Source organism: Poecilia formosa, unplaced genomic scaffold (assembly GCF_000485575.1).
Source record: "Poecilia formosa unplaced genomic scaffold, Poecilia_formosa-5.1.2 Scaffold72, whole genome shotgun sequence".
Taxonomy (NCBI): domain Eukaryota; kingdom Metazoa; phylum Chordata; class Actinopteri; order Cyprinodontiformes; family Poeciliidae; genus Poecilia; species Poecilia formosa.
This window is the reverse complement of record NW_006800011.1, coordinates 1,804,736-1,831,078: the sequence shown is the minus strand read 5'-3', so window position 1 is coordinate 1,831,078 and position 26,343 is coordinate 1,804,736. Positions and strand designations below refer to the sequence as shown.

At 36.1% G+C, this 26,343-nt stretch overlaps 4 protein-coding genes across 6 annotated transcripts in view; 2 read left to right on the top strand and 2 right to left on the bottom strand.

Moving 5' to 3' along the window:
- Positions 1-4,776: 4,776 nt before the first annotated feature.
- Positions 4,777-6,994, top strand: ccl20b (chemokine (C-C motif) ligand 20b). The gene is made up of 4 exons (XM_007555719.2): positions 4,777-5,218; positions 5,312-5,414; positions 6,393-6,467; positions 6,555-6,994. The coding sequence occupies exons 1-4, from the start codon at positions 5,137-5,139 to the stop codon at positions 6,622-6,624; spliced, it is 330 nt and encodes a 109-aa protein (XP_007555781.1). The 5' UTR covers positions 4,777-5,136; the 3' UTR covers positions 6,625-6,994.
- A 1,159-nt stretch (positions 6,995-8,153) lies between these two features.
- LOC103140530 (toll-like receptor 13) lies at positions 8,154-13,621 on the bottom strand. The gene is made up of 4 exons (XM_007555714.2): positions 13,477-13,621; positions 10,803-13,380; positions 8,849-8,966; positions 8,154-8,507 (listed from the first exon to the last, which is right to left on the bottom strand). Exons 2-4 carry the CDS (start codon positions 13,318-13,320, stop codon positions 8,267-8,269), a joined length of 2,877 nt encoding a protein of 958 aa, XP_007555776.1. The 5' UTR covers positions 13,321-13,380; positions 13,477-13,621; the 3' UTR covers positions 8,154-8,266.
- A 2,358-nt stretch (positions 13,622-15,979) lies between these two features.
- LOC103140531 (toll-like receptor 13) lies at positions 15,980-23,619 on the bottom strand. 2 transcript variants are annotated; one of them, XM_007555717.2, is made up of 4 exons: positions 23,344-23,619; positions 18,629-21,186; positions 17,466-17,583; positions 15,980-16,362 (listed from the first exon to the last, which is right to left on the bottom strand). In XM_007555717.2, the coding sequence occupies exons 2-4, from the start codon at positions 21,147-21,149 to the stop codon at positions 16,128-16,130; spliced, it is 2,874 nt and encodes a 957-aa protein (XP_007555779.1). In that variant the 5' UTR covers positions 21,150-21,186; positions 23,344-23,619; the 3' UTR covers positions 15,980-16,127. The 2 variants fall into 2 exon arrangements, with proteins under 2 accessions (XP_007555779.1, XP_016528730.1); XM_016673244.1 differs by lacking the exon at positions 23,344-23,619 and having other exon boundaries at positions 18,629-21,214.
- LOC103140532 (dnaJ homolog subfamily C member 13-like) overlaps positions 22,372-26,343 on the top strand; it is a 5,804-nt gene continuing 1,832 nt past the window's right edge. For both annotated transcript variants that reach the window (XM_007555718.2, XM_016673249.1), the window contains exon 1: positions 22,372-22,437. In XM_007555718.2, coding sequence (XP_007555780.1) covers positions 22,387-22,437 — 51 coding nt within the window. In that variant the 5' untranslated portion in view covers positions 22,372-22,386. The remainder of the gene's footprint in view (positions 22,438-26,343) is intronic.

Below are 26,343 nucleotides of genomic sequence, written 5' to 3'. Positions count from 1 at the left end.
TTGCACCAGAGTGGTGAAGTTGCTGCTTTTTCTAAATTTAGTTACATAATCGTCTTTAAGCTTTTTATGAACGCAGCATTTGAACAACTTTCAATGCATTTCGGATCTTAACATGAAAAAAATATTTAACTTGGGAGAAATCTCTCAATACTTTTCTAAGCGCTTCACCCATCTGGGAAATGCAAACTCAACTGTTTTACTACAAGGCTGATCAGATTTCTTTTAGGACTCTGAGTTGCATCACCAACAAGGAAACAAGCGTCACCATTGTAAACCCAAATTCCCATCCTTGACCTTTGAGCGTTATCATCAATGAGTAACTTTTTTGTCTGTGCTATTTTTAGTTTGTTGTTTGGTCACCTTTGGTCTAAAAATAGATTCCAAACCATGCTGCATTTCACAATTTGTAGTGACATCATGGGTACATTTCTCAGAGGCTATTAAAATACCTTGTTTGTTGTCCATTGACAAAAAGGTCACAATTTGCATTGCCTACGAGGAAACGTTCCTGTCTTGTAGTTTGAGTCAAAGGAAATTAGTGAAAGGTGAAGGCCTTTTTGAAATGCGATACGTTTTCTGTAACATGTTGTGACACTGGTTTTGTTTTTATGATGCTTGCATGCCACTGCAATGTGAGTGCAAAGGCATGCTGTAAAGGTATTGACAGCTACTGAACTTTCTTAAACTTTGACACGGTATAAGCACAAACTTTATTAAAACCCTTTAAAAGCAAATAGTATAACTTAACATGTGTTTTATTGAACTATTTTGCAAAGAAAACATCAGCTTGTTTTGGTCTTTGAAAAGGGCGCTGATTGTTATCTGTTTACGGATCCACCTGCACGCGATCCCAGTAAATGTTACTGGGTCTGTTGAGTTCAGTCTTCAGTAATTACGACCATTTTAAAGAGCTACGTATCAGAACTTGTCTGGTACACTGAATTGTCTGTCATAACCGGCGGTTTACTTTGGTTTCGATGCTTGGGTTTTCTAACAGCCTGATTGGCATCGTTTTTTCCAGCATTAAACTCTGATTAGCATTATGTGGACAAACATAAACAAGCCTTTTCAGGCCTGAAGGCCCTGATGTACGTTGCATCCATCTACTTGCTTCGTCCATCGGTCTTCCTTGGCTTACTAAGGTATATTTTATGTTGGAACTGTTAAAATGTGAGCATTTTTAGAGGGAAGCTCAAGTATTTGCAGATTTCTGCTATTCATGGGCGGTTCTGGTCTCTTAACTCCTACAAATACCAGACGGTCGCTGTTTCTGTTCTGAGTACTTTACGATTGCTGTTTGGTTGTTGGATTGAAAGTATGCTACGGTCAATTTGTGGTTTCTTATTTATTTTCTGTATCTTAGTTGTCATATCTTTGAAAGTTGCTGTATACACTCATTGCCATTCATCCATGTTTATCCTCTATTGACCTCAGTTTGTTTTTGAGATATCTTAATTTAATATAGTTTGAGGAATTTTAATATTAAGAAGCAAAGATTGAAGAGCATAATGACGGCTGTTGTTCATCTCGCATGATGTTGTTTCATAACATTTCTCAGGATATCGTGCTTGATATTCTTTCTCCTCTCAGAGGTAGGTATTGCAACACACTCAGACGTCTCTGGGGAGAACACAGGTACAATAGCTGGCAGTCATGCAGAAATTACATCAATGATTACCTCTCTAAAGGAGTGTTTTTTTTTAATAAAGTACTGGGGAAAAAATGACTTTCTAGACAACTAAAAGCATGGATTTACCAACAAATGTAGTTCTACCTGATCAAGATTAACAAATATAGTGTAGAAATGCAGCCTTAGATGTGTAATTAATTGTGTTTTTGCATGTTTCTCCTGTTGTGTTTGTTGTTGAAGATGAAAAAACATCTGGTTATGGTTGAGCAAACACAACTTTACATTAGGAGGGTGTTTTATTTTGCTTTTGCCTTTAAACCATTTTTATTCTCTGGATTTGCTTTACAAAAACAACCAAAGGAGTTAAGCAGAAGGTAATAGTCTAATACTATATTAGACTATTATCTTACAAAACTGAGGAAAATATGGAGTGAATTTGCTATAATTTGCGAGATCTATTAGGTGTGCATCCCCAAGATCGACCCGATTAGGATCGTTGGGGACTTTCTACATCAACATTCACAAAACAAAAGACTTTTTAAATTGTCACACAGATCATAAAAGAAAAAAAAAAAGTTTCCTGCTTTTTCTGATAACCTACTTCCCCCTTCATGGTTTTATTGAGAATCATTTTTTACTTTGTTTTTTTTCCGTTTTTGTTGTTGGACGGCCTTTATGGAAACCGAAAAAGCCGACAAAAGCGACTGTATGCACAAGGTCACTGATTTACCATGCACTGTGCACGTGCAAAAAGGAAATTCCACTTCCAGAAGTACCAGGAAGAAGATTACTGAGTGACTATTTTTTTGGAAAGTGTTGTTGGAAAAAAATGTGCAGAGGAGGCTGAATGTTCAGGACTGTGTTGTATTCACAGTTTCGCTTTTTTCACATTTTATGTTGCATCCTCATTCCAAATTGTATTAGATTAATCTCATTCCTTAAACACATGAGTGCCAAATTACTACAATTTGGATTCTTTTAAAAATGTTTTGCAAATTTACTAAAAGTAGAAAAAAAACAAGAATTCACATTTACATAAGTATTCAAGCCTTCGCTGATCAGTAGCTGCGTTTCCATTAGCCGTAAAATTGCGCTAATGTGATAAGCGTGCTAATTTAAAAAATAAAAAAAAATTGATAAAAAGCTTTTGCACTGAGGTGGGATGTTGCAAAATTACAATGGAAACACTTTTTTGCAATACACAAGTCACGTAATCAACAGCCAGATGTTACTACTGCTGGAAACGTTGAAGAAGACAACAGGAAGAAGAAAATCACAGCATCTCACAGTTCATAAAAAGTTGCACATCATTCGAATGTGTCGAATCCATAGCACTAAAGTAAAGTGGCCGACTACAATTTCCCCAAAACGCTGCTTACGTAGCCGCTCCCAAGTAGGCGGGTCTATCGCTCCGACTCTGATGACTGATAGATGACGAGCGCTAGCGCCATCGCTGAATTATAAATGTTTACATCCATCGCCACCATGATTTTAACGACTTATAACCACACATTTTGAAAGTAAATTTGTTTAATAGAAACACAATTTTGAAAAAACTTGTTTTACAGTAGGTTGATAGTTTTTTTTTTTTGTTTGTTTTATTTATTTTGCAAAACTACAATGGAAACACTTTTTCGCATTACACGAGTCACGAGTCTCCCAGTAGTAACATCAACAACCAGATGTTACTACTGGGAGAAACCACAAAGAAGACAACAGGAAGTAGTTGGAGGATTATGGCTCGTCATGATTTTTAGTGACTTGTTGCGTGAACAAACTTATTCCCATGTGATTATATTTCATATTTAATGGAAATTTTGTTTTTTTGACAAAGATTTTGCGTACATTCGTAGTGGAACGCAGTTACTGTTTCCACAGATCATCCCTGAGATTTTTAGATAAGTTCCATCATAAATTAAGTTGATTGAACCAACCAACCGTCCAAAGGATGTTTTCTGTTAAATACCAAATCCTCTTGTCATGTTACCAGGAAAAGAGCAACATTAACTCTAATTCAAATTAACTTCTTTAGAAAGAGAAAGAAAACACAGTAACAGGAGGGGAAACGTTTTTTAATATGAACTGTAATAGCATGATGTGGGTTTTTTTCCCACATCATGGGAGTATATCTGAGGTTTAATCAACCAAGGCCTCCAATGTTTGAGTTGGTAACAGGGGATTTTTTTTCTAAATTTAGTAACTGCCCAGAATAAGTCAAATTTTACTGCAGTAATGGTCAGCACTGATAGAAAACACTTTACAGAAGCTGTAATATGTGAACATATTGGTAAGACTCATTCAAACTGACGTTACATGTTCAGGTAAGCACCAAATTATTCAGATTCAGGTTTAAAGTGATGGTTTAGTTTCATCTTTGGACCGGTGCTAATGAAGCGGCGCAGTGAGAGACTTCCACCATGTGGAGAATCTGGAGGAAGCTAAATATTACAGTGATGTCAAGGAGTCCTTCCAACCTCAAAGAGTTTGTGATTATCTCCAAAGATAAAGTATCAAAATAACTTTGAAAATATGCAAAAAACAAACTGCTGAGCAGTTACAAAAAGGAGAGGATTTCTGTAATAAGTGAAGATTTTCCCATTTATTTCTAAATTAAATGAAATTTAAAAATTTTTAAAATTGTAATAATTTTTAAATGTAAGTTATTATTGACATCTTTATGCTACAGTCCAGACATCATATGACCTGCATGTTGATGCTTTCTTTGATTTTTATCACTTTTTGTGAAATCCTGCATTGAAAATCTTTATGTTAAATTCAAAATTACCGTTTTATGAAAGGAAACTTATTTTTAGGTTTCCCTCCACTGCAAAAACCCAAAATGCTATGAACTATTTTAGGTCTAGTTTCAGTTAGTGCACCTAAAATAAGACAAAACAAGTAACTTTTCATCAAGATATAAGAGCTTGTTTCAGGTAAATAATCCTTTAATATTGTTAAAATATATAGCAAGAGATTTTCCCATGTAATAAATGAAATAATCCACCAGTGGAACCAGTACTTTTTCATCAATATTAACAAATTATTTTGCTAAAACAAGCTCCTCTGTCTTTCTAAAATGTCACCTGTAAGTTAGTTTTATCTTATTTCAAGTGTGCTAAGATATTTGCACAAGAAACTAGACCAAAAATAGTTAATATTTTGTGTTTTTGCATTAGCGTCGATTCAGACTTCATTATCCTGAACTCCAAGCTGCAGTGCAACACTCGTCCATGCAGTGAATTATTAATTCTAGTTGTTTGTTCAGCTGATTTCAGCCTGATGAAATTTCCAGACTTTCTGTCAATCATTTCCTGGTTTTATACCGAAGAAAAGCACATAGTTTCACTTCACCCAGCCCACCTGGGAAGTCCCACTGCTGGCTCCACGGCCTATTTAAAGGAGGGATCGCAGCACCTGCTGTGTAGCAATCACTGAATTCCTTCAGACTTGTTGCGCCTCTGCAGCTTCGTTCACATTCGACAGACTGAGACCAGCAGCGCGTGAGAATGGAGAGCAACAAGGCGCGTCTCTTTGCAGCGCTCTGTGCCTTCCTCATTGTTTGCAGCTTCGTCTGCAGCTCAGATTCAGGTGAGTGAGTCGGATCGGTGGAAGCGCCAATGAGTTTGAGGTCAATATTTACAGAAAATGTGATTCATTAACGGTTGATTTTTCTGTTCGCAGCGAGCTGCTGCACCAGATACACCAAAAAGAAGCTGCCCTGCCTTCTGGTGAAGAACTACAGCATTCAGACCATCCACGGCTCCTGTGACATCAATGCCATCATGTGAGTTTGGACAATACTATTTAAAAAAAAGTTATGTGAGTTTGTGGAGCTGCTAAAGGAAAAACAGAGTCTCTTTTTAATAACATGCACCATTAAGGGACAGTTATTGCTGCTATTTTTACCTTACAGATGCAAAAATAGCTGCAATAACTGTGTTCATTTTCTGCACAGTGCATGTTAGATACTGGGTCAGACATTAGACAGGGTGGTAGCCCAGGGTGCCAATTTTTGGGGAGTAGCTCACAGATCTATTTATTTTTTCTTTTCTCTTTTTTTATGAATCCACGCACTTTGCACTTTACAAGTAGTAATATTTTAAGATTTTTATGTATGAAAACAACACTCAGGTAGTAGAAAATTGTCCAATTATACACTTTTATGAAGGGAACAACATTGATCTACTAACCTAGAGGTGTATTAAACCAAGGATGTCCAAATTGTGGCGCGAGGGCCATTTGTGGAACTGATTTTGAGCGGCCCACAATTCAAGAATGATATAAATTTTACTTTTTTGTTTTATTTTTAATAAGGTCAGAATTATTCCACACAAATTAAAATCTTATTAGAGATGTTTATTTATTTCCCAGAATTATTATACCACACCTTTCTAGCAGGTATTGATCCACCCAGATCTATGATTAATTAATTTATTATATTTTGCTATATGCATAAACATGTTTTAACCCAAACATCACCAGACACAGACACACAGATTTTGTTAAAGTTTTTAAGTATTTGGTAAAAAAAAAAATTTTTTTTGGTCTAATTTTGTTATTTTTTGTTACTTATATGAATTATTGTCATTTTGGTATTTAAAATACCAAAATTTCCACTTAACTTTATATTTTGGTCCATCTGATGATGCAAGTTTTAAATATTAAAATATGCTGAGGTGGTGCTCCCCTTCGTTTTTGGGAAGTCTGCCCCCCTCTGGATTTCAGGAGCGACTGCTCATGCATGTTTGCTCTCGTCTTGCAGTTTCCACGTCAACGGGAGGTTCGTGTGCGCCGACCCGACGAAGGCGTGGACCAAGAGGGCCGTGACGTGCGTGGAGTGAGTATCTTAAACGTTGCTCTTCACGTGCTTCGTCTTTCGGCTCTCGCAGCCTCTGACTGATCAAATCTGTGTTGCTGTTTGCAGTGAGAGACGGAAGAAGAGAGTCAATGAAGTCCTGATGGGGAAACCGAGCATTGACGACAAAACTCAGTAACTTGGAGACAAAGTGGCTGGAAAAAGAAGAAAAAATGTGTTTAAGGTTCTCTAAAAGTCTTGTTGAATGGTGACGGATTTAATGCTTTTCTGTGACCTTTTTTTTAATATCTCTTCTGTTTTATAAACAGGAACGTGTAGTATTAATAATACCACATCTATAGCTGTGCTGATAATGGGGCAATAACCTGTATGTTTTTTTAACAATAAATCGAACTAACATAACTACATTTACAGTGGTTGACGTAAATGTGCTGCAGAGATGCAACTTTTTATTTGCTGTTTATTTAAAATGCATGTGATTTGAGAGATTTTAACAAAAAAAAGTTAAATGGTGTTAAAATGTGTCTAATAAAGCTGGAAAAACATCATTCTGTATATTTGATTTTATTTGAGTGTTTCAAACATTTAATTATGAACATATTGTTGGGTTTCTACACTTTAGAACATCTCAAATTCATACAAGATATAATATCTATAATTATCTATTTTTTCATATACACCAAAGGAAAGCAGAAATTGTTTTCACCAACATAAACAAAGACTGTAGGAGGTTACTTCTGTGCATAATTACATAACATACATATGAACATGTAAAACAAACATAAAATGTTTATCTTAGATGTGGATAACTGCTTAAAGATAAGTAAAAAGAATTATATAAAAGTTTTAGTTACTTGCATTTTAATTTATAATGTTGCATTTTACAACAAAGATTAAATAACCGCTTTTTATTGTTTTTAAATACAGATGGGTAAGTAAAAAATATTCTATGTTTTGTCTTTCAAAACATTTTAATTTGCTGTGCAAAATCACTAATCATAAATAAAAGTAAATATTTTTATAGTGGTCTATAAATAAAAGGTTTTTCCCTCCTTCAGAAAGTGCAGATAGTTTAAAATCATCTCTGTTCACTTTCTGTGAGGAAGTAAAATTATTTAAAGAGCTTAAGAGTTGGGGCTTTTTCATCTAAATCAAAATGTGCCGGATGTTCAGTTTTCATAGTTTTGCTTTCAGTCTGTGAGTTATTTATATTTGTAAAAAGCTGCAGTTTTGTGTTTCTGCATTGCTGATTTATTTTACTTAAATTTAATAAAAATGTTTAGTTTTTCCCAGATAATTTGTAAATAAATAATCATATAATGCTTTACTAAGTAGCATGTGGTGAATTGCTTACAGAAATAAATTAAGTCTATTTTCTCATTTTTGTTTTTATTAAACATTACCAAGAGGCAAAAACATTTAGAAAATAATGCATGCACATAATAATATCTAAAATGGAAACACAGTTGGAGGAAAAACAGGATCTGACTAAACACGACTAAAAGTCTGTCAGGTATAGAACCACAGGTGAAATTTACTTGAGAAATAACTTTTACTGGTATAAAATCATAAAAACACAGAACCTTAAGATCAACATTACAGAAACCAATATTTATCAAATCATGCTAAAGAAAAAGAGGAAATTGTAGTAAAGTTTCCAGAGCTGTTCTACAATGCTCTGGAAACTTTTAAAAACATGTTTTCCAACTCGTACTACAATATCTGTTAGTTGATAAAGATAAAATAAAATCCTTCACACGTTGCAGAAAATAATTCCAGATCATCCAGAAGGAAGTCGTTAATTGCTGTCTTCCTTCTCATCAATACGTTTCTATCACAGCGAGCTGTAGTTTCTCCTCATTTGGATCGTTTCCGGTCTGCAGAGCCTTCCTCAGGTTTTCCCAGAACACCTCTGGGTGGTCTGCAGCGCGTGGCCAGCTCAGGTAGGTCTGCTTCTTCAGCAACTTCCTCATTCGGTGGAAAGGAGACAGCAGGTAGGTGGGAATGTCCTCCAAAAACACCAGGATCAGCACATCCTTCTGCTCGTCAAAGAGACGGAAACTGAGGAGGCCAGAAGCAGAGAAAACAACAGGCTTTAGGACAACAGTGTTGATTATATTAGTAATCATTTACAGCATGATTATGTTGTAAATGATTACTAATATAATCATTAAGAACAGCCCTAATTGATACTTAATGAAAACTGAAGTCATTATCTTTGGACCTAACGAGGAACGATCTAAAGTCTGGGTGTAGTGATGGACTCAGATGGACTCTGAACCTTCATAGTCACATAAAGACAGTTCAGAATCATCCTTTCCTGCCATATGCTGGAAATGAAGGACATTCCTGCATATAAAGGCGGTAAATACTATTAGACAGCGCTGTTCTCTTTTGCTTACCTGGCTGTCTGGACCTCCCTGGAGCACCACTCGCTCCTGAGGTATCGGCGGCTGATCACACAGATGGTCTTCCTGCTGCTATAGATGGCATCTGTGATGTTGTCTATGATGGGCTTCCCTGCAGAGGAGAACAGCAAACCGCAGAGGTTTTCAAGGATTCATCATGACTACTTTCAAATAGTTCAGCTAATATACAACAGCGACACCCTCTGGAAAAATAGTTACATTACAACAGTTACTGATTAAAAAGTGTTTCTGGGAATTTATACCAAAACGTGAATCATAGGTTGCTTGAACTGTTGTCAGTGACACTTGTTGGAGTCTGACATGAGAGAGCTGAGGCTAATAGAGCTGCACCACTGGAAGGAGGAGCTGTGGGTAAAAAGAAATGACGAACTGGACCAACAGCTTGAAGCTTTGGGTCCAGAAACAGCAGCTCTGGGATCATGTTGAGAAAATAAAACCAAATCCAAAGATGTCTGTTTCAGACACAAGGAAAGGTCTTTCTTGGACTGAAAAATATTTCAGCTTATCTAAATAAAAAGCACGGCGGAGATGTCCTGCATACGAGTCCAAAAAGAGGATTCGAAACAACCAAAAGATATATTTAGGTGATGAAGATGAGATTGCTATACATGTGACAAAAGTACACAATGAATCTGCATCTGAACTTGGTGACGGTTCGTCTCTTAACAGCTATGCCAAAAAGGTGCCTCCTCTGATGTGAACACGAGTAAAAACTGTTTTACCATTATGTGAAGCTCCAGAGACCCTTGCAGAAGAAATTATAATCCCCAATCGATCTTGGAAAGGTTCCAGAGTTTGAACTATCATTAACTTTTACAGTTTGTGTTTATTCTGTTAAGCAGTTAATTTTCTTGTCTTCGGAGTTGTGGTCTTTAGTTTCAGATTTTCTAATTTGCTGTTTCCTGTTTTGTTTTTGGTCAACCTGGACTTTCTCTTCTGAGTTTGCTTTACTTCCTGTTTTCGTCCCTCTAAGGTTGGCTTATCTTGAGCGTTGTGATTGTACCGTTGTGTATTTTGGGTCTGTGTACTCTGCACTCTCAACATCTCACCTAATTAGTCTCCCCACTTGTTCCTTGTTATTTCACTCTCTGCTGTTGTCTTGTCATTTTTTCATGCTCCTGCTTTCCAGTCTCTGTTTTTCCTGTAAGTCCTGGACATGCATTCCCAAGAATGCAAATACAGCTCTTCAAAGCATCCCCAGCAACCTGTACTTTTGCAAGACCCTCCACAGTATTCATTATAGGGGATACATGCATAAACTTTCTCCAGATCCAGAAAATTCAGGTGGACTCCACCTAACTCCCATGACACTTCAGCAGCTCCTCAAGTCTAAAGATCTGGTCACCTTTTCTATCATTGGAAGGAAAATTACAGTGCTCCCGTCTGAATCTGAGAGTCTGCAGATGGCCAAGGCCTTTTCTATTTGTAATATAGTGGTACTTGAGGGAAAAAAAATACCATTTGTGTGTCAAGGTAAGTGATGATCTAGTTTGAAGATATATGGTACACATGGAGACCAACAGGGGTTAGGTAAATGGCAACCATGTTAACGAGAAGATCAAACGGTATGTGAATTTTAAAGCATGCAAAGGAGACCTCATAGACACTCCGCCATACCTGCAATTTTCAAAGCGTCTCAATTTTGGTTTATCGATCAGGTTTTGTGTTCAAGTAGTCCAATTACTCAACATATGGATTGTAAAGTATTGTCAAATACAAACCCAATGAGTACGAGTCCTCAAATGTAGAATGTTAACACTGACATTTAGCAGATTGCACAAGGTAGGTTTTATGTTCAAATACTGCCAGATTCTAACATTCAACCTCTTTAACATCTATTCTTCCTTCGTCCTGAGCAACTGAAGCAGACAAACAGAGTTTAATGCAAATGTAAAGACTTTTCAGTGTGATGTAGAAAGGGTCTTACCTGGTTCAAAGTCTCGATGGTGCAGACACAGCCTCCAGCCCTGCTCTCCTTCCAATTTGGGTAACAGTTCACCCATCACCCAAGACTCATCACTGGAATTGTAGGAGATAAAGGCGTCGTACTGATGAGGAGCTTGCTTATTTTTGTACTTTGAGTCAAAGAGCCAAGCCCAGAACAGGTAATAGGCTATGTAAAGTTGGGACCTCATGAAATGGTAGCTGAAGGACATAACCATAACAAAGAGAACCATGCATGTTGTGGACACGAAGCAGATGAAACCCTTATCCTGTAAGCAGGATGGGAAGTCGAAATCCAAAAGCTTTTTGCCTTTGAAGTCATCCGGATAGTTGCAAGAATAGTTATGCGCATCAATAATCTGTGTTTGTGTATTTGCTATTGTCCAGTTTAGGAACCAGGCATTGTCACAGTCACAGGAGAAGCTAATATATGTAAAGTCAACACACAGGAGCGATGGAAGTGACTTGATTACATCTTCAGTGATGACTGAGTATTGGTTGTGTCTTCCCTCCAAGAACTCCAGCTTGGTCAGGTTGGCTTCTATGAAGAAATCTAACGACTGAAGACCTGTTCGGTGTATGTAGAGGTTTTTAAGGTTTTGAATTGGGGCAAACAGTTCTGAAGACAGAGTCCTCAAGTCATTTGACCCAAGATTAAGATTTTCGAGCTTTGGGGTGTATTTAAATGTGTCTTTATCAATGTAGATAATATGAATTTTGTTCGCATGGAAACTCAACAGGTTGTTTAAACCTTGCAGGAAATTTGCAGGCAGACAGGACTTTCCAGAAGAGTGCTGACCAATAATAGACAACTCCTCCAAATGGGACAGATTAGAAAATGGCGGATGCATCAGAGGTTGACTGTCAAAATATTTAATGTGATTAGAAGATAGATCCAATCTTCTTAGATTAATCAGAGCATTGAAAGCACCTGACTGTAAGGCCTGTCTTGTGATACTGTTTGTCTGCAAGCGGACATCAGTGAGATTTGTCAGTCCAACAAAACTGTCTTTATGAAGGTCCTTCATTTGATTTTGATGTAACGATAAGTTAAGGAGAGACCGCAAGCCCCCAAATTCCTTTGGTAAAATTTTAGTAAGTTTATTTCCATTCAAATACAGACGTTTAAGGTTTGGAAGATGATTTTCAAAAGATCCATTTAAATGTGCTATCTGGTTGGATTGTAATTTGAGAGATTGCAGTCGTAGCAAATCCTTGAAAGCACATTTGTTGAGAGCTGTGATTGAGTTATTCTTCAAGCTTAGTTCCTTAAGCATCGTCTTATTGGAGAAATCTTGGCATGTGATTGAGCGGATATTGTTGCTATCTAGATCAAGCTCAGAAAGATTTTGTAGATTCCTTGTTGCATTTGGAACAGATGAAAGTTTATTTCTACTCAGATCCAAAATCCTTAAACCTTTTAGCGCTGTGAAGGCATTTTCCTGGATAATTTCTAAATTATTATCTGCTAAATTTAACTCAGTCAGATGGACACATGATTTGAACAAATCTGAATGGATCATCTTGAGCTTATTGCGTTGCAAATGCAATTTGGACATTGTTGGGATGGAGCAGGAAATGTTGATGAGTTGACTTTGGTTGCGTTTCATGCTCTTCATCCGCAGAAAGGTGAGTGATGAGTTTACAGCTTTAAATAATTCTCTCATATCGTCAAGAGACATAATCAGCCCAGTGATGTCAAGACTGGACACTCTGCTCAGGAAAGTGTGGTTTTTCAGGTTCCACCTCATTGGTTTGTTGCCGTAAGGATTGCCAATTTTCAGACAGGTGAGATTTTGGAAGACGTCAGCAGTGATCCTAAAGTCTTCCAAAGGATTAAAAGTCAAATCAAGTCTGCAAAGATTGAGTGAGTTGTTGGTAAGTTCCCATGAATGAAAGGTTTTTAAACTATTTCCTTTTAGCACCAACTCTTGTAGCTGTGGCATATGCTGCAATATGAGATGGACATCTGTGATCTGTTTCAGTTTGTTATGAGAAATATCCAAGACTTTTAGTTTCCTCAAAGACTGGAAAGATGTGGACGACACAACTTTTATCTGGTTATAATTAATTCGTAGCTCGGTGAGATTGCTCAACCCATCAAAAACTCTTTCCTCCAGTTTAATAACTTTATTGTTGTTAAGATTTAACTTCTGGAGGGAAGTCAGAGTGGCAAAAGCAGCACTGTCGATATGTGAAATCCTGTTGCGATTCATTTCCAAGTACACTAGAAGAGGTAAGGGTGTAAAATCTGAAGATCGTATTTTTGTCAACCTGTTTACAGAAAGGTCAAAGCCGGTAACGGTCGGAGGAATATCCTGAGGAATAGTAGTCAGTCGTTTCGTTGCGCACACAGCTACAGTCTTGCTCAGGCTGCAGCTCTTCAGTGAAAATCCACTGCCAGGAACAGCAGAACAGATCAGAAACATCCAGAGGAAAACCCCGTTGCATTTGGAACATCTCGAATGTCTTTTTGGTCTAGCTATGTCCTCTGATCCCATTTTGTAATCTTTATCAAATCCCGTTTTGCAAACAGCCTCTGGATGAGTTTATCTGCAACCCTGAAAAGTCAGTAACTAGATGAGTATATAAAATACAAAGGTTTGCAACATTTTTAGAAGTTTTTTGTATTATAATATAAATTTTCAGACACTCACTTTTGCGATTAAGAAATCCTCACATATAAGCGATCTTCACAAAATGATGTGCCAACTCATCGGCTGAAAAAGTCAGTTCTGCAACTGTAGAGTTGGTGTGAGACAATCTAGCTAAGTTTAGGAACAGATCATCTTTCTGTGAATCACTGAGGAAATGGAAGTTGCCGTCAGCATTAGAAGAAGGGTAATTTTGGTTGCTGCTCATTTTAAGATCTGTAATACAGTAACCCTATCAATGTCATTGTTTTTAAGAAAACTATTTGTTTGAAACATGTATTTTAGAAATTATTGCATTTCTATTTCCTGTCGCTTTTGTGTTAGACAAAGATGGACAGAAAAAAAAACAGTGTCCTCAAGTGAGAATACTTACATTTTTCTTATTCAAGTTAAAGTAATGACTCTGGTAAGAGTGAAAACGTTTCTGTAACTTGGCAGAAAACTCAAGTATTGAGTAATTGATCAAAACATCTGATTTAATATTTTACAATGATGTCATCAGACAGACAAACATTAGCATATGTATATATTAAAACAGGGTAAAGTACTTCCAATAACACTATATGATGCTTACCAGTGATGCTAACTGCTAAAGTGCTAATTGCTAATTTTTTGTTTAGCAATTTAGCATTTTTGCTAACTTTTACAATGTTTAGTGTGCTAAATTATTTTTTCTAATTTACTTCTTTGTTTTGTAAACTTTCAATTGAATTAATTTCAACATCTTTATTGAAGTTTATCAGCTGTTAAGAAGACTTCTAGTAGTTGACGTTTATATTTATGCTTTTATTTTGAAGTGGATGAAGACTTGTTTATGCAGCAGTTCCATTTCCTCATATTCTTTTTCCCCCCCCAGTAACATCAGTTCAAACTAGAAACATACAGAGAACAAGATACAAACATTTATAAAATATCTAAGGGCATAAGAGAACAAGTAATTAATGTGAAAATTAAATTGGTTTTGCAGGGTTGTGGTCTTTCAACAGCAGATATAATTTGAGTTACTAGCATTTAAACTTGATTTTAAGTCAAGATAATAAAATCTGGAAATTTGTTTTTGTTGCAGATGTTTTGTAATTTATAGTAAACACTAATGTCAGTAGGGTCATGTTTTTCCATTTCAAATAAAACAACATTTATTGCTAAAGTTTTTTGTTTTTTTTTACAGCAACTTAACAACAATCAACTGTACTTCAAATCTCTCTACTGGAAAGACAGAGACATTTAATCTATGTGTCTCTAGTGGGAACAAGGTTTTTCCGTTTTGTGACTGTTGAGTTTTTGATGAGCACATTGAGGTGTGCCGGATGGGAGCGGTGAAAAATAGAGAAGTTATTTGACATTCTGCAGTTTGAGGTATGAAAAACAAGCTTAAGTGGCCAGCAGGGCAGCTTCTTCATCAACCAAACCAGCAGCCCACTAACCTACCAGCCCACCGGAAAAGTTCCCAGTAGTCCCATATAACTGTCTGTCTCTAGCATGACAACATTTAAAAAAACAATTAAAACCCATTTTGTTCCTCCAGAATTTTATGTCCTAACTTTATTGTGCTTGTTTTTGTAGTATGTGCAACTTATGTGACTTGTGTGAAAGCTGCTTTATAAATAATCCTTGTTCACTTCCTCTTGTATCTTATCTAGAAACTAACACATCTTCTGTGGCTGTTTTGGTTTCTGACATGTAAAATACATCCTGTACTTTGCAGAACTTACTGGCCTCCCACTTCATTGCATTTCTGCTGGGTTATAAAAAAATACAGTTTGTTTTACCAACATTTTTGACTTTTAGGATGAAAAATGTGGAGGGGAGGACCTCTTCAAAAATGTACATTGAATCAAAACAAGAGCAGAAACTCATATTCATTCATTTTGAGATTATTATCAAACATTTTCCAGACATTTCTGAGTTTAAAAAGTCAAAAACTTGAGAAAAATAAATTAATCTCAAATTAGACAAAACTTGTAAATTTGACCTTTGAAACTCAAATTTTTACATTTTTTCTAGAATATTTGAGTAATCTCACATTTTCGGAGTTTTTTCTTATAAATTTTTTATTTTTATATTTTCAATTAAATTTTTAACACATACTTGAAATTGCACAATTTTATTTTTACTGACCACAAATAGTCTGATTTTACTACATAAATGCAAATGCGCATTTTATACATTTTGTTGAATTTTATGTTGAAATGTCACCCTTACTGCACAGTATTTTATCATTATTTCTGTTTTTTTATATACGTTATATTATTTACATTTTTTTGTGAACCTGCCACTTTGCTGATATAACACCTGAATTTCCCCAGTGGGTGAATAATTATTAATGAGACATTGCTTTGCTTTTACAGAACAAACTTTTTTGTTTCGGCTTTTGCAACTATTTCAACACAATAAATCTATTTCTATAAGTAAAAAAATAAAATAAAAATGTATTTATAGAGCAACACGATCAAAAAGTATAAACACAGTTATGAGTTACATGGAAAAAACATAAAATTAGAGCATTTAGCACAACATATTACATTTAATAAATACACACATTAAAAGTATAGTAACAACACAAATTGACAGAAATTGACAGAAGATATACATATGATTAAGTATTTCTCAGCTAAATGATATATTTGTCCTCCGGTCGTAAAGATATTTCCTTCTCATTCCTGTGTCAAGCTGAGGAAGTTTTCCTCATTTGGATCGTTTCCGGTCTGCAGAGCCTTCCTCAGGTTTTCCCAGAACACCTCTGGGTGGCCGGCGGCACGTGGCCAGCTCAGGTAGGTCTGCTTCTTCAGCAGCTTCCTCATGCGTTGGAAAGGAGACAGCAGGTAGGTGGGAATGTCCTCCAAAAACACCAGGATCAGCACATCCTTCTGCTCGTCAAAGAGACGGAAACTGAGGAGGCCAGAAGCAGAGAAAACGGCTTTAGGACAAGAAATACCTGAAGGTTTATGTCAGATTCATGTATGGGGACACAATGTTAGCATAGATTAGTAAATGTAGAAGGAAAAGGGTTGTGATAAATGTATTGTTTTTATTTTAAAAATCTCAATAAGCCAAAATGAAAAAAGGGGCAAATGCCAAAAAGGAAGTAAAGGGCACAAGAAGTTTATGTATTTTCCAGGCATATAGAGCCATTTTATAGCACTTACCTTCAGTTGTTATAAAAATGGTATATATATATCAAATATGACTTTAAAGAATGGACTTAATAATTTAACTTCTTGAAATTGGGCCTCTGTCTCTTTAAGAAGCTCCTGCTCTTTCTGACACTCCGCCTTCAGGAAGTCATCACAACATGGCTCCTCTGTTGGGGCCAAATGAGTTATTTTTCTAGCAAATGTTTAACTTTTCAACATAAAAAAAATTCTAATGTCAAACATTTTGGACTTTTAAAACTTTCAAAACTTTTAAATTTTCATGTTTTCCTAAGAAAATGTCTGAGACTAATCTCAAAATCCCTATTTTTTTTCATTGCCAATCTTCAACTTTTCAAACTCAAACTTATTAGAAATTTTCAGCAATTAATCTAAAATTTTCTCAGATTTTGGCAGAAATGTACTCTTTTTTTTCTATTGACAATGGCCCTAATATGTCGTGTTATGTTGAGGACAATGTTTTCTCATTAACTACATTTGTTCAAATATTTCAGATCAGAATTCATTCATAAAATGGATCATGTATTATGTTCATGCAAGTTCAATCAAGAATTTTAATTCTGGTTAAAATAAGTAATTTCATTGTGAGTGAAAATACAGAAACATGTTATTGTTCACTTAACCAATAATTTTTTGCATAATGTGAAATAACTCGGCTTAACCTACATTAAGCTATAAATATTAAAGATAAATGAGCTATCAAAACAAAACAAAAAACAGCACTGTCCCTTGATAAATCAACTTCACGAACTTTAATTTCCGAGTTAAAACCAGAGTAATTTTTGGTTGACTTTACTTCCGTTTTCAAGCTGGGCCTCCTCCTAATGTTTTACAGTGTACCTGGCTGTCTGGACCTCTCTGGAGCACCACTCGCTCTCCAGGTATCTCCTGCTGATGACGCAGATGGTCTTCCGGCTTCCGTAGATGGCGTCCGTGATGTTTTCTGTGATCGGCTTTCCTAGAAATGTACAGAAACAGTCGGTTCATATTCTTCAGTGGTTTCTATGCAATGGCGACCAAACCAAACTTGCCATTTTATTTTAGAACTTTTAATGAGGAAAGATGCGGCGGCGATGGCTAGCAGCCTTTAATCATGAAGGCTGGCAGCCCTCGGTGTAACCGGGGATTTGCAGCGAACATTTTTTACAAGTTAAGAAGATTAAAATTCATAAACTTTATAAGTAAATATGATTAGAAAGATATAAAATATCGCATTATGAAGAACGTACGCGCCTAACCGTTAGTAACCATGGAAACAATACCGCACCGTCATGTAGCCTAGCATGTATGGAAAAAAAACCTGGTTAGCATCTCGTCTTCTGTACGTTTTTAATGCCGCTCCAGTTTAGAGGAAACGCTGTTTATGACATGGATACATAAATCATGTGGTGTGAATTCAGACAAAGTTATTAATTTGATCAACATGTCAGGGGGAAAAGGAGGTACGGGTCGGTTTCTAAGCTAGCTGTTTCTAACTTTTCTTAATACAGCCGTCTGTGAGCCCCAACCAGGTGTGGTTGGAACGACTCAACAAGTAGAAGCCATGAATTATCTGGCAAAAACAACTTTGTAAAACAAGCGATGTAGTTGCAAAGGGTCAAGATCAATAATTTCTATTTGCATGACTCCCCCCTCCCCTTGCTTCCTACCAAAAACTGGATAAAACTCTTCAGTCTGGTGTTTAGGTCTCAACTAGCTCCTTTTGTTGAAGGATGACTTTGTTTACATAAACTCCATAATAAGTTTTATTTGTTATTAGTGCTGCTTTGTTTATTTATTTCGGATTAAATATCCAAATATCTTTCAGTTTCAAAGTCAAATGTTCATAGGAAGTTAAAGTTTAATGATCTTCTTGCAATATCATTCATTATATTACTTGAAAATATTTTCAAAACAACAATGCTAATGTTTATTGCAATAACTTCTGGGACAATTTATCATCCAGCAAAATGAAGTAAACTAATGAAGATGAAAACCCATGAAGATGAGGGTCCAGCTCTTACCTGGTTCAAAGTCTCGATGGTGCAGACACAGTTTCCATCCCTGCTCTCCTTCCAGTTTGGGTAATAGTTCACCAATCACCCAAGGCTCATCGTGGTGGTTATAGGAGATAAAAGCATCGTACTGATGAGGAGCTTGCTTATTTTTATACTTCGAGTCAAAAAGCCAACCCAAGAAGAGATAATAGGCATAGTACAGCTGCCACCGCATGAAGTGGTAAATGAAGGATCCAGCCATGACGAAGAGGATCATAGATGTGGTTGAAGCAAAGTAAATTAAGTTGATATCCTGTGAGCAAGATTTCAAGTCAAAATCCAAAAGCCTTTTGCCTTTGAAGTCATCTGGATAGTTGCAAGAAAAGTTATACGCGTCATTAACCTGCGTCTGTTTGCTGAAAATTGTCCAGTTGACGAACCAGGCATTACTGCAGTCACAGTAGAAACTATTATATTTAAAATCCAAATACCGAAGAGATGGAAGCGACTCGATTATGTCTTTAGTGACGACTGAATATTGGTTGTGTCTTCCCTGCAGGAACTCCAGCCTGGTCAGATTGGCGCCTGTAAGGAAGTCTAGTGAATGAACAGCAATCCTGGATATGTAGAGGCTTTTAAGGTTTCGAATTGGGGCAAACAGCTCTGGCGTCAGAATCTCCAAATCATTTGAGCTCAAATCAAGTCTTTCCAGATTAGGTGTGTTCACAAATGTGTCTTTGTCGAGATTGATTAGCTGGGAGTTCCTAACATTAAAACTTAAAAGACGGTATAGACCTTGGAGGAAGTTGGAAGGTAGGCTAGACTTTCCCCTGTGGTGCTGACCATGAAGAGACAACTCTTCCAACTGGTGAAGATCAGAAAACGGTGTTTCTCTCAGAGGTGTAATGTTAAAATATTGGATGTGATTGTCGTTTAAATACAATCTTTTTAGGCTAGAGAGACCCTTGAAGGGCCTTGTTTTTAAGGTGCGAGTTGTAATACCATTTGACTGGAGCTGAATGTCGGTGAGGTTCAACAGTCCAGCAAAGCAACCTGTATCAAGGATATTTATTTGATTTTGATGTAGAGACAAATTCCAAAGAGACTTTAATCCTTCAAATTCCCCCTTTCTAATAGCAGTGAGTTTATTTCCATTCAAATGCAGCCGTTTCAGTTTTGGCAAAGAGGTTTTAAAAGCCCCTTTTAAATCAGTAATCTGACTGGATTGCAATCTGAGAATTTGGAGTTGTACCAAGCCCTTGAAAGCACATTCAGTCAACGTAAAGATGGAGTTGTTCTGCAGACTTAGTTCTTTCAGTCTCGTCTGAGTGGAGAAATCTTGACAGGTAAGAGTGCTGATCATGTTGTTGCTTAGATCAAGTTGGGAGAGATTTTGCAGAATTCGTGTTGCGTTAGGAACCGATGAAAGTTTGTTCTTACTCAGCCTCAAAATCGTTAAATTTCTCATAGATGTGAAGGCATTCTCGTCAATACTTTTGATGTGGTTCTCTGATAAATCCAATTCTACTACATTGACACACGGCTTAAAGAAATACAAAGAGATTGTTCTGAGATCGTTGCTTCGAAACTGCAATTTGGACACGGTTGGGATGGAGCAAGAGAGATTGATCAGTTGTGTCCGACTGCGTTTTATATGGTTCAGCGTTAGAGATCTTAGTGAGGAGTTCACCGTTTTGAGTAGTGCTTCCATGTTTTCAAGAGACGTATGAAGCCCGCTGACATCAAGACTGGCCAGCTGTCTGAGGAAAGTTTTGTTTTTCACGTCCCATTTCATTGGTAAGACGCTGAATTTGTCACCGATGATGAGGCGAGTCAGATTTGGGAAGATGTTGGCAGTGACCCTGAAGTCTCTTATGGGATTATGGGACAAATCCAAAGCCTGGAGATCCAGCGAGCGGTTGGTAAGTTTCCATGACTGAAAGGTTCTTAAAACGTTAGTTCTTATCACAAACTCCTGCAGTTGTGGTGTGTGCTGCAAAATCAGATGAAGATTTGACATTGTTTCCAGTTTGTTCTGAGAAATATCCAAAAGTTTTAACCTGGTCAAGGACTGGAAAGCGGTGGGTGACAATGCTGTGATCTTGTTAGTGTTAAGTCTTAACTCAGTGAGGTTGCCCAACCCATCAAAAGCCAACTCTCCTATCTTAACGAGCTTGTTGTTGTTCAGCGTCAGCTTCCGAAGGGAGATCAAGTTAGCAAAAGCACCGCTGTCTATCTTTGAAATGTGGTTTTCATGAAGGTTTAAATCTTCTAGAACCGTTAGATTTGTGAAATTTGAACGTTGTATTCTTGAGATTTGGTTTTTAGACAAATCAAAACCCGTCACAGTTGTTGGAATGTCTTGAGGAACAACTTTGAGTTGTCTGTCTGTACATATGGCTGCATTCAGGCTGACCCTGCAACTCTTCAGGGAAAATCCGGTGGCCGGAGGAACTAAACAGATCATGTAAATCAGGAGAAAAGCAACGCTATGATCAGAACACTTAGACCTTGCATTTGGTTTGGTTGTGTCTTCCTCTAGTCCCATTTTTAACTCCTGAGCAGCAAAACAGATGCTGGTAAACCTGAAAAGTCAAAAAAGTAATTAAGTGTACACAGATAAAATCATTTAGATTTTTCTTATGGAGTACCATAAGATTCAATCCTGGGGTCCCTCTTATTTATTATCAGTTACAATAACTACATACATCAGGGTTGTCCAAACTTTTGCACCAAGCCCCAAAATCCCCAAGTTAAAAAAAATTCAGGGGCCAAAATAGATTTTTTCCCCAATTAAAAAACACAAAGATATCATTGTGAATTATTTCTCTTTTAGCTGGACAACAATAAATAAAATGTAATATCTTACATTTACAGTCATTTAACTTTTTGGACTTATTTTTCATTTTTTAAATCTTTAAAATGTTTTTAGTTTATTTACAGCAATGAAAATAATTTTCTTCAACTAAATAGCCAGATATAACGGATGTATTCAAACTGAAATAGGAACAATATAGAGACGGCACACAGCTTCAGTTATTAGAGCTAGAAACTTGCGGTCAGGTCTGAAATCTGGGTGTAGTGATGGACCTGAGCCTTCAGAGCCACATAAAGACAGTTGCAAAGTCAGCCTTCTATCACCTGAAGACATAATGTCCCAAGAATGTCTAGAGAAACTCACCCATGCATTTATCTTTAGATGACAGTGTCTGCCTAAAAAAATCAGATCCGGAACGCTGCTGCTGGCGTTCTGATTAAAACCAGGAAGAGAGAGCGCATCACCCAGTTCTAAAGTCCCTACACTGGCTCCCTGTATCTCAGAGAATAGACTTTAACTAAGATACTGTTCTTGGTTTATAAACAGAGTTCCTTTTAATCAAGGCTGAACCTCCTTTTATGTAGAGTTGCTTTAAATTAATAACTGGAACATCTTTCATTGTGGTCCTGCCTTACCAAGAGTGTTATTTTGGAAATCATATAAACCAAACCACCATAAGGTGTTGCCAACACTGCATGTTATGTCATTGGTCCAGTTGTTGCTGAACAACAGACAAACAAGACATCACAATGAATGTGTGGCAATATTTGTGGTTATTGTTAGACATGTTGCTACACTTTCAATGTTTCAACAGTTGGTCGGATGCTCTTCCAGAGAAATCAACTATTTGATTTACATTTTAAGGATGCAAACATTTCTACTGCAAGATCTCCTGATTGGCAAATCAGATCAAAAACTTGTTTTAATCTGCGTCTGGACAGAACCAGGAAACTGAACATGTTTTTCAATGGGACCAGTTCAAGACCAGTACCTGCTTTCTTATCACATGAGCCAGAAGGTGAGTATGGCAGCGCATTAGTTAAATATTGAAAATTTCAGAGTTTCAGATGTAAAATAATTAACTTTTGAAATTCTGAAAATTTCAAAAAGTCAAGCATTTTCCAGAAAAAAAAAAACTTTGATTAATCTCGGAAATAAAAAAAATTAGGAAATTCCTGAGTTCGAAAAGCCAAGAAAATGCTAGAAAAACAATTACAAAATTTTAGATGAATCTTAGAAATTTTCTAGAAAAAACTCAGTAATTTTAAAATAACCTCAGAAATTCTTTTGATAAAATATGTAAATGTATGAGTTTTGAAAGCTTGACATTTTTGACTTTTGCTGTTTTAGACATTTTTCTTTTACTTTTTGAAATTCAAAAGTCATAAATTTTCAACCTTTGAAATTCAGAAAAATTTCCATTGTTTTTCTCTCAATTATTTCTGAGATTAATCTAAAAAATTCAGTGTTTTCCAGCAAATATTCTACTTTTCTAGAACATTTCTGAGATCTTTTGGCTGAAATTTACCCCTGGTTACAATGGCCCTTATCACAGCTGAGTGATTTGGTGGGAACAATAATTTTATATTGAAAGTGATTGTCTTGAATTAAATTGTAGAGAGAAGTTCAGATTAAAAAGTGGAAAATTCTGAAATAATTCAACTATTTCAGTAATTGTCTTGTACTCATATCTATCCTTTTGTGTTAACTTTGGGTTATATTTAGATAAATTACATTGAAGCTATATTGAATTTTTCTTCAACACAAATGTCATTTTAACAAAGATGTCTTTTCATGTCCATTTTACCAACATTGTGGAATAAAAATACTACAGTATCAGGCGATAACTGCATTTTTAACTTATTACATTTAGACAAAGCAAAATTGAAAAAATTCTCAATTCAAATAGTTTCCTGGTGCTTACCTTGAATCACAGATTATGAGCTTTTTTCTGTTGCAGGTAAAATATAAAACTTTTAGATGAAAAGCAGAGGATTTGTTTGACGAGTGAAATCTTCTTGATGTTTGAATCTTGTTCTATAAATATTTATTTTTCTGTTCCTTTTCTTTGTTGTGAGTCAAACTGGAAGTCCTGTTAGAGGAAGCCTGCTGTTGAAATTCAAGCAAAAAGCATCACTTTCACTTCCCTGTTGTTCTGACAATCGAGCATAAAATTAAAATTTCAGAAAAATTTTTTGAGTGTTATTTGCTTAGATTCACTTTTTTTAAAAATCAATGGTTTGTTCATTTTCAAAACTATTTTTTGGTAATTTTCTTGTCAAAAAAGCCAAATTTTGTTGTTACAAATCAATAAAAAGGATAAAATATCTGATATGTACTATATATATTTTCTGTTATTTTCAAAGTTTTCCTATTTATTTTTTGCAGAATGCACGTTTTTCTGTTTTCTTTTTGAATGTTTTTGTAACTGACAGTTACTGTGTAGTGTTTTATTTTATTTCTGCTTTTAGGCGCTTCCCTGTCAGATTACAAGAAGTTGTTTAGATCTGCTTTGCCTTTTTGCAGCTGTATATGTAACTAAATAATCTCCTAATAACCACAAATCATGATAATCTATTGGTTTCGTTTGAGTTATAATTATGGGGGACATCAAACTGTGAGCTGTCACTGCAACGTGGTCCAGGTAATTTTCTCAAACTAGCAAAACCATAGTTTCCTTGTTTTCCTCATTCCTTATTCCTTATTTTACATATGTAATGAATAAGCACTTCCCTAATGTGGCAGAAGTGGATTGAAACTGCAGCCGTTTTAAAGAAACAACTGAAGTGTGAGAAGCTTCTCTCACAGTTGCTGCAATTTCAAACCAGGACTGGCACAATAACAATAATGGCTACAAATTCAGTATGCCAACAACAAAAAATAAAAAATAGCAAAAGAATTTGGGTTAACATGATTAATTTTGAGTAAATGTCATAATCTTTATTTGCTTAAATCTGATTTTGAATAAAATAGTGTTTGCATGTGGAAAGTACAGCTTAATATGTTTGTAAGAGGTACCACAGACATTAGCTGTTTGACATTTTGATAACTAATAGTAATTCTTTTTAGATTAAAAAAAAAAGTTTTAGGGATGGGATCAGGTGGTTTTTGGCTGTATTTAAATTTGTTTGTTATGCAACAAAAACATTTTTTTTCTCATCACTTAAGTCACATAATCAACAAGGATGTTGCCTCTGGTGCAACCAACGAAGAAGAAAACAAAGAAGTAGATGCCATGTGTTTTTTGACAGCATGATTAATTGTGAACAAGAAGTGAAAGTATTGATTCAGTCAGTCTGCCACACAAAGTCCCAGTGAAATATACTGGATTTTATGGTTGTAATGTGGAAAAATGCTCTTGGTTTGCTGCAGAAATCTGCTGCCTTTCCCTTCATTGTTGTCATTTATACGTGTTACCAGCAGAGGTCGCTATTTAAACAGAAAACTCATGTTTTCCTCACAGAAGACAGAATATCTTTACCATAGATCTATAGATTATTGATGCAACACTTGGGTACATCAAACAAACCACATCTGACTGTAATGGTGTTAGTATTGTTTAAAAAATAGCTTCTCTTAATCTGATAATTTACACAATTCAAGTGATTTAAATTATAATCCTGTCATCTCATGATTCAGGTATTTTATTATCTAAATTTTTATGTTTTTCTACAGTTTTCACGAGATGAAACGTCTTCCTTTACAGCAGCTCAATTCACTCATAAAGTGGAGTAAAATTAAATTAAAAACAGTTGGTAGGATTGTTTATCTGCCAAAATAAGCTAAAAAAGCAGGTAAAAATGTTAGGAGCTGTGGATCTTTTGTTTTTAAAATCTTGCTTGTCTGATCCTGCGTAAACTTTCCAAACAAACTGTTATTGATCTAAAGAAAGCAGCTTTTCAATGGCGGCGCCTCGGTGGCTTTTTCAGACCGTCGCTATGGCAACAAAACCTTCTGTTGCTCCTTCTCGTCAAACAGAAATGTTCATCGTCTCAACGCTCTGCTGTTCATATGAACCATGAACCAGCTGCCTTGAGGCCGCTCTGCCTCTGATCTAAAACAAAAACATCACAGGGGAACAAAACAAGCAAAAATGGAGGCAGAAGGAAACAAAGATGGCAGATTTTAGCCTTTGTTCTCCTTATTTCATTAATCTGATCCAATCGGTTTCAAATCAACATTACACCGCTGTTAAAGATTTCTTTAACACACAATCAAAGGAATTTTAATATCACCCAAAGATAATTACAAAATCCAATTTTTAAGTGGTAATTATATTTATTAAGGGAAAAGGAAAAGAGATTTGAACAATCACCAACAAGCTCATCAAAAATACCTGGATAATTAAACACTAACCAGAAATGATTTAAAAATACAGATAAAAACCTTTATTCTGGTTATTGGAACCTTTTATTTTGGTAATCATTTAACTATTTTCTTTTTTTTTTTAAATAGAACAACACATTTCAGTCTGTAGCTGTGCAAAACTGGTAGTGCGATGATTTAAAAAAACATGCATGCCACACTTTTCAGATTTCACCAGCCAGAAAAACGTATTTTTCACAATTGCATCCACTTTTTTCACATTAAGCTCTCAAACAATTGTGGTTTAGTTGTTGGAACATAAAGACTGTAACTTCCAGATCCATTTACGTGGCTGACACCTGCAGAGAGGGATGAGTTGCGTTGCTCAGGTGCGACTTTGCACCTGATTTATCTGTCCAGATTTGGGAGAAGAAGACATCAGCCAGAGGCTGAAGGCTCATTAGGTTTCATCACAGCAGCTGAAGCCTCCAATCATGAATATCTCTGAGAATCAGCTCCATCATCCCTACACGATTCTGCCGCTCCTGTGGGAAATACACCGACACAGTGGACCCATCCATCCATCCATCCATCCATCCATCCATCCATCCATCCATCC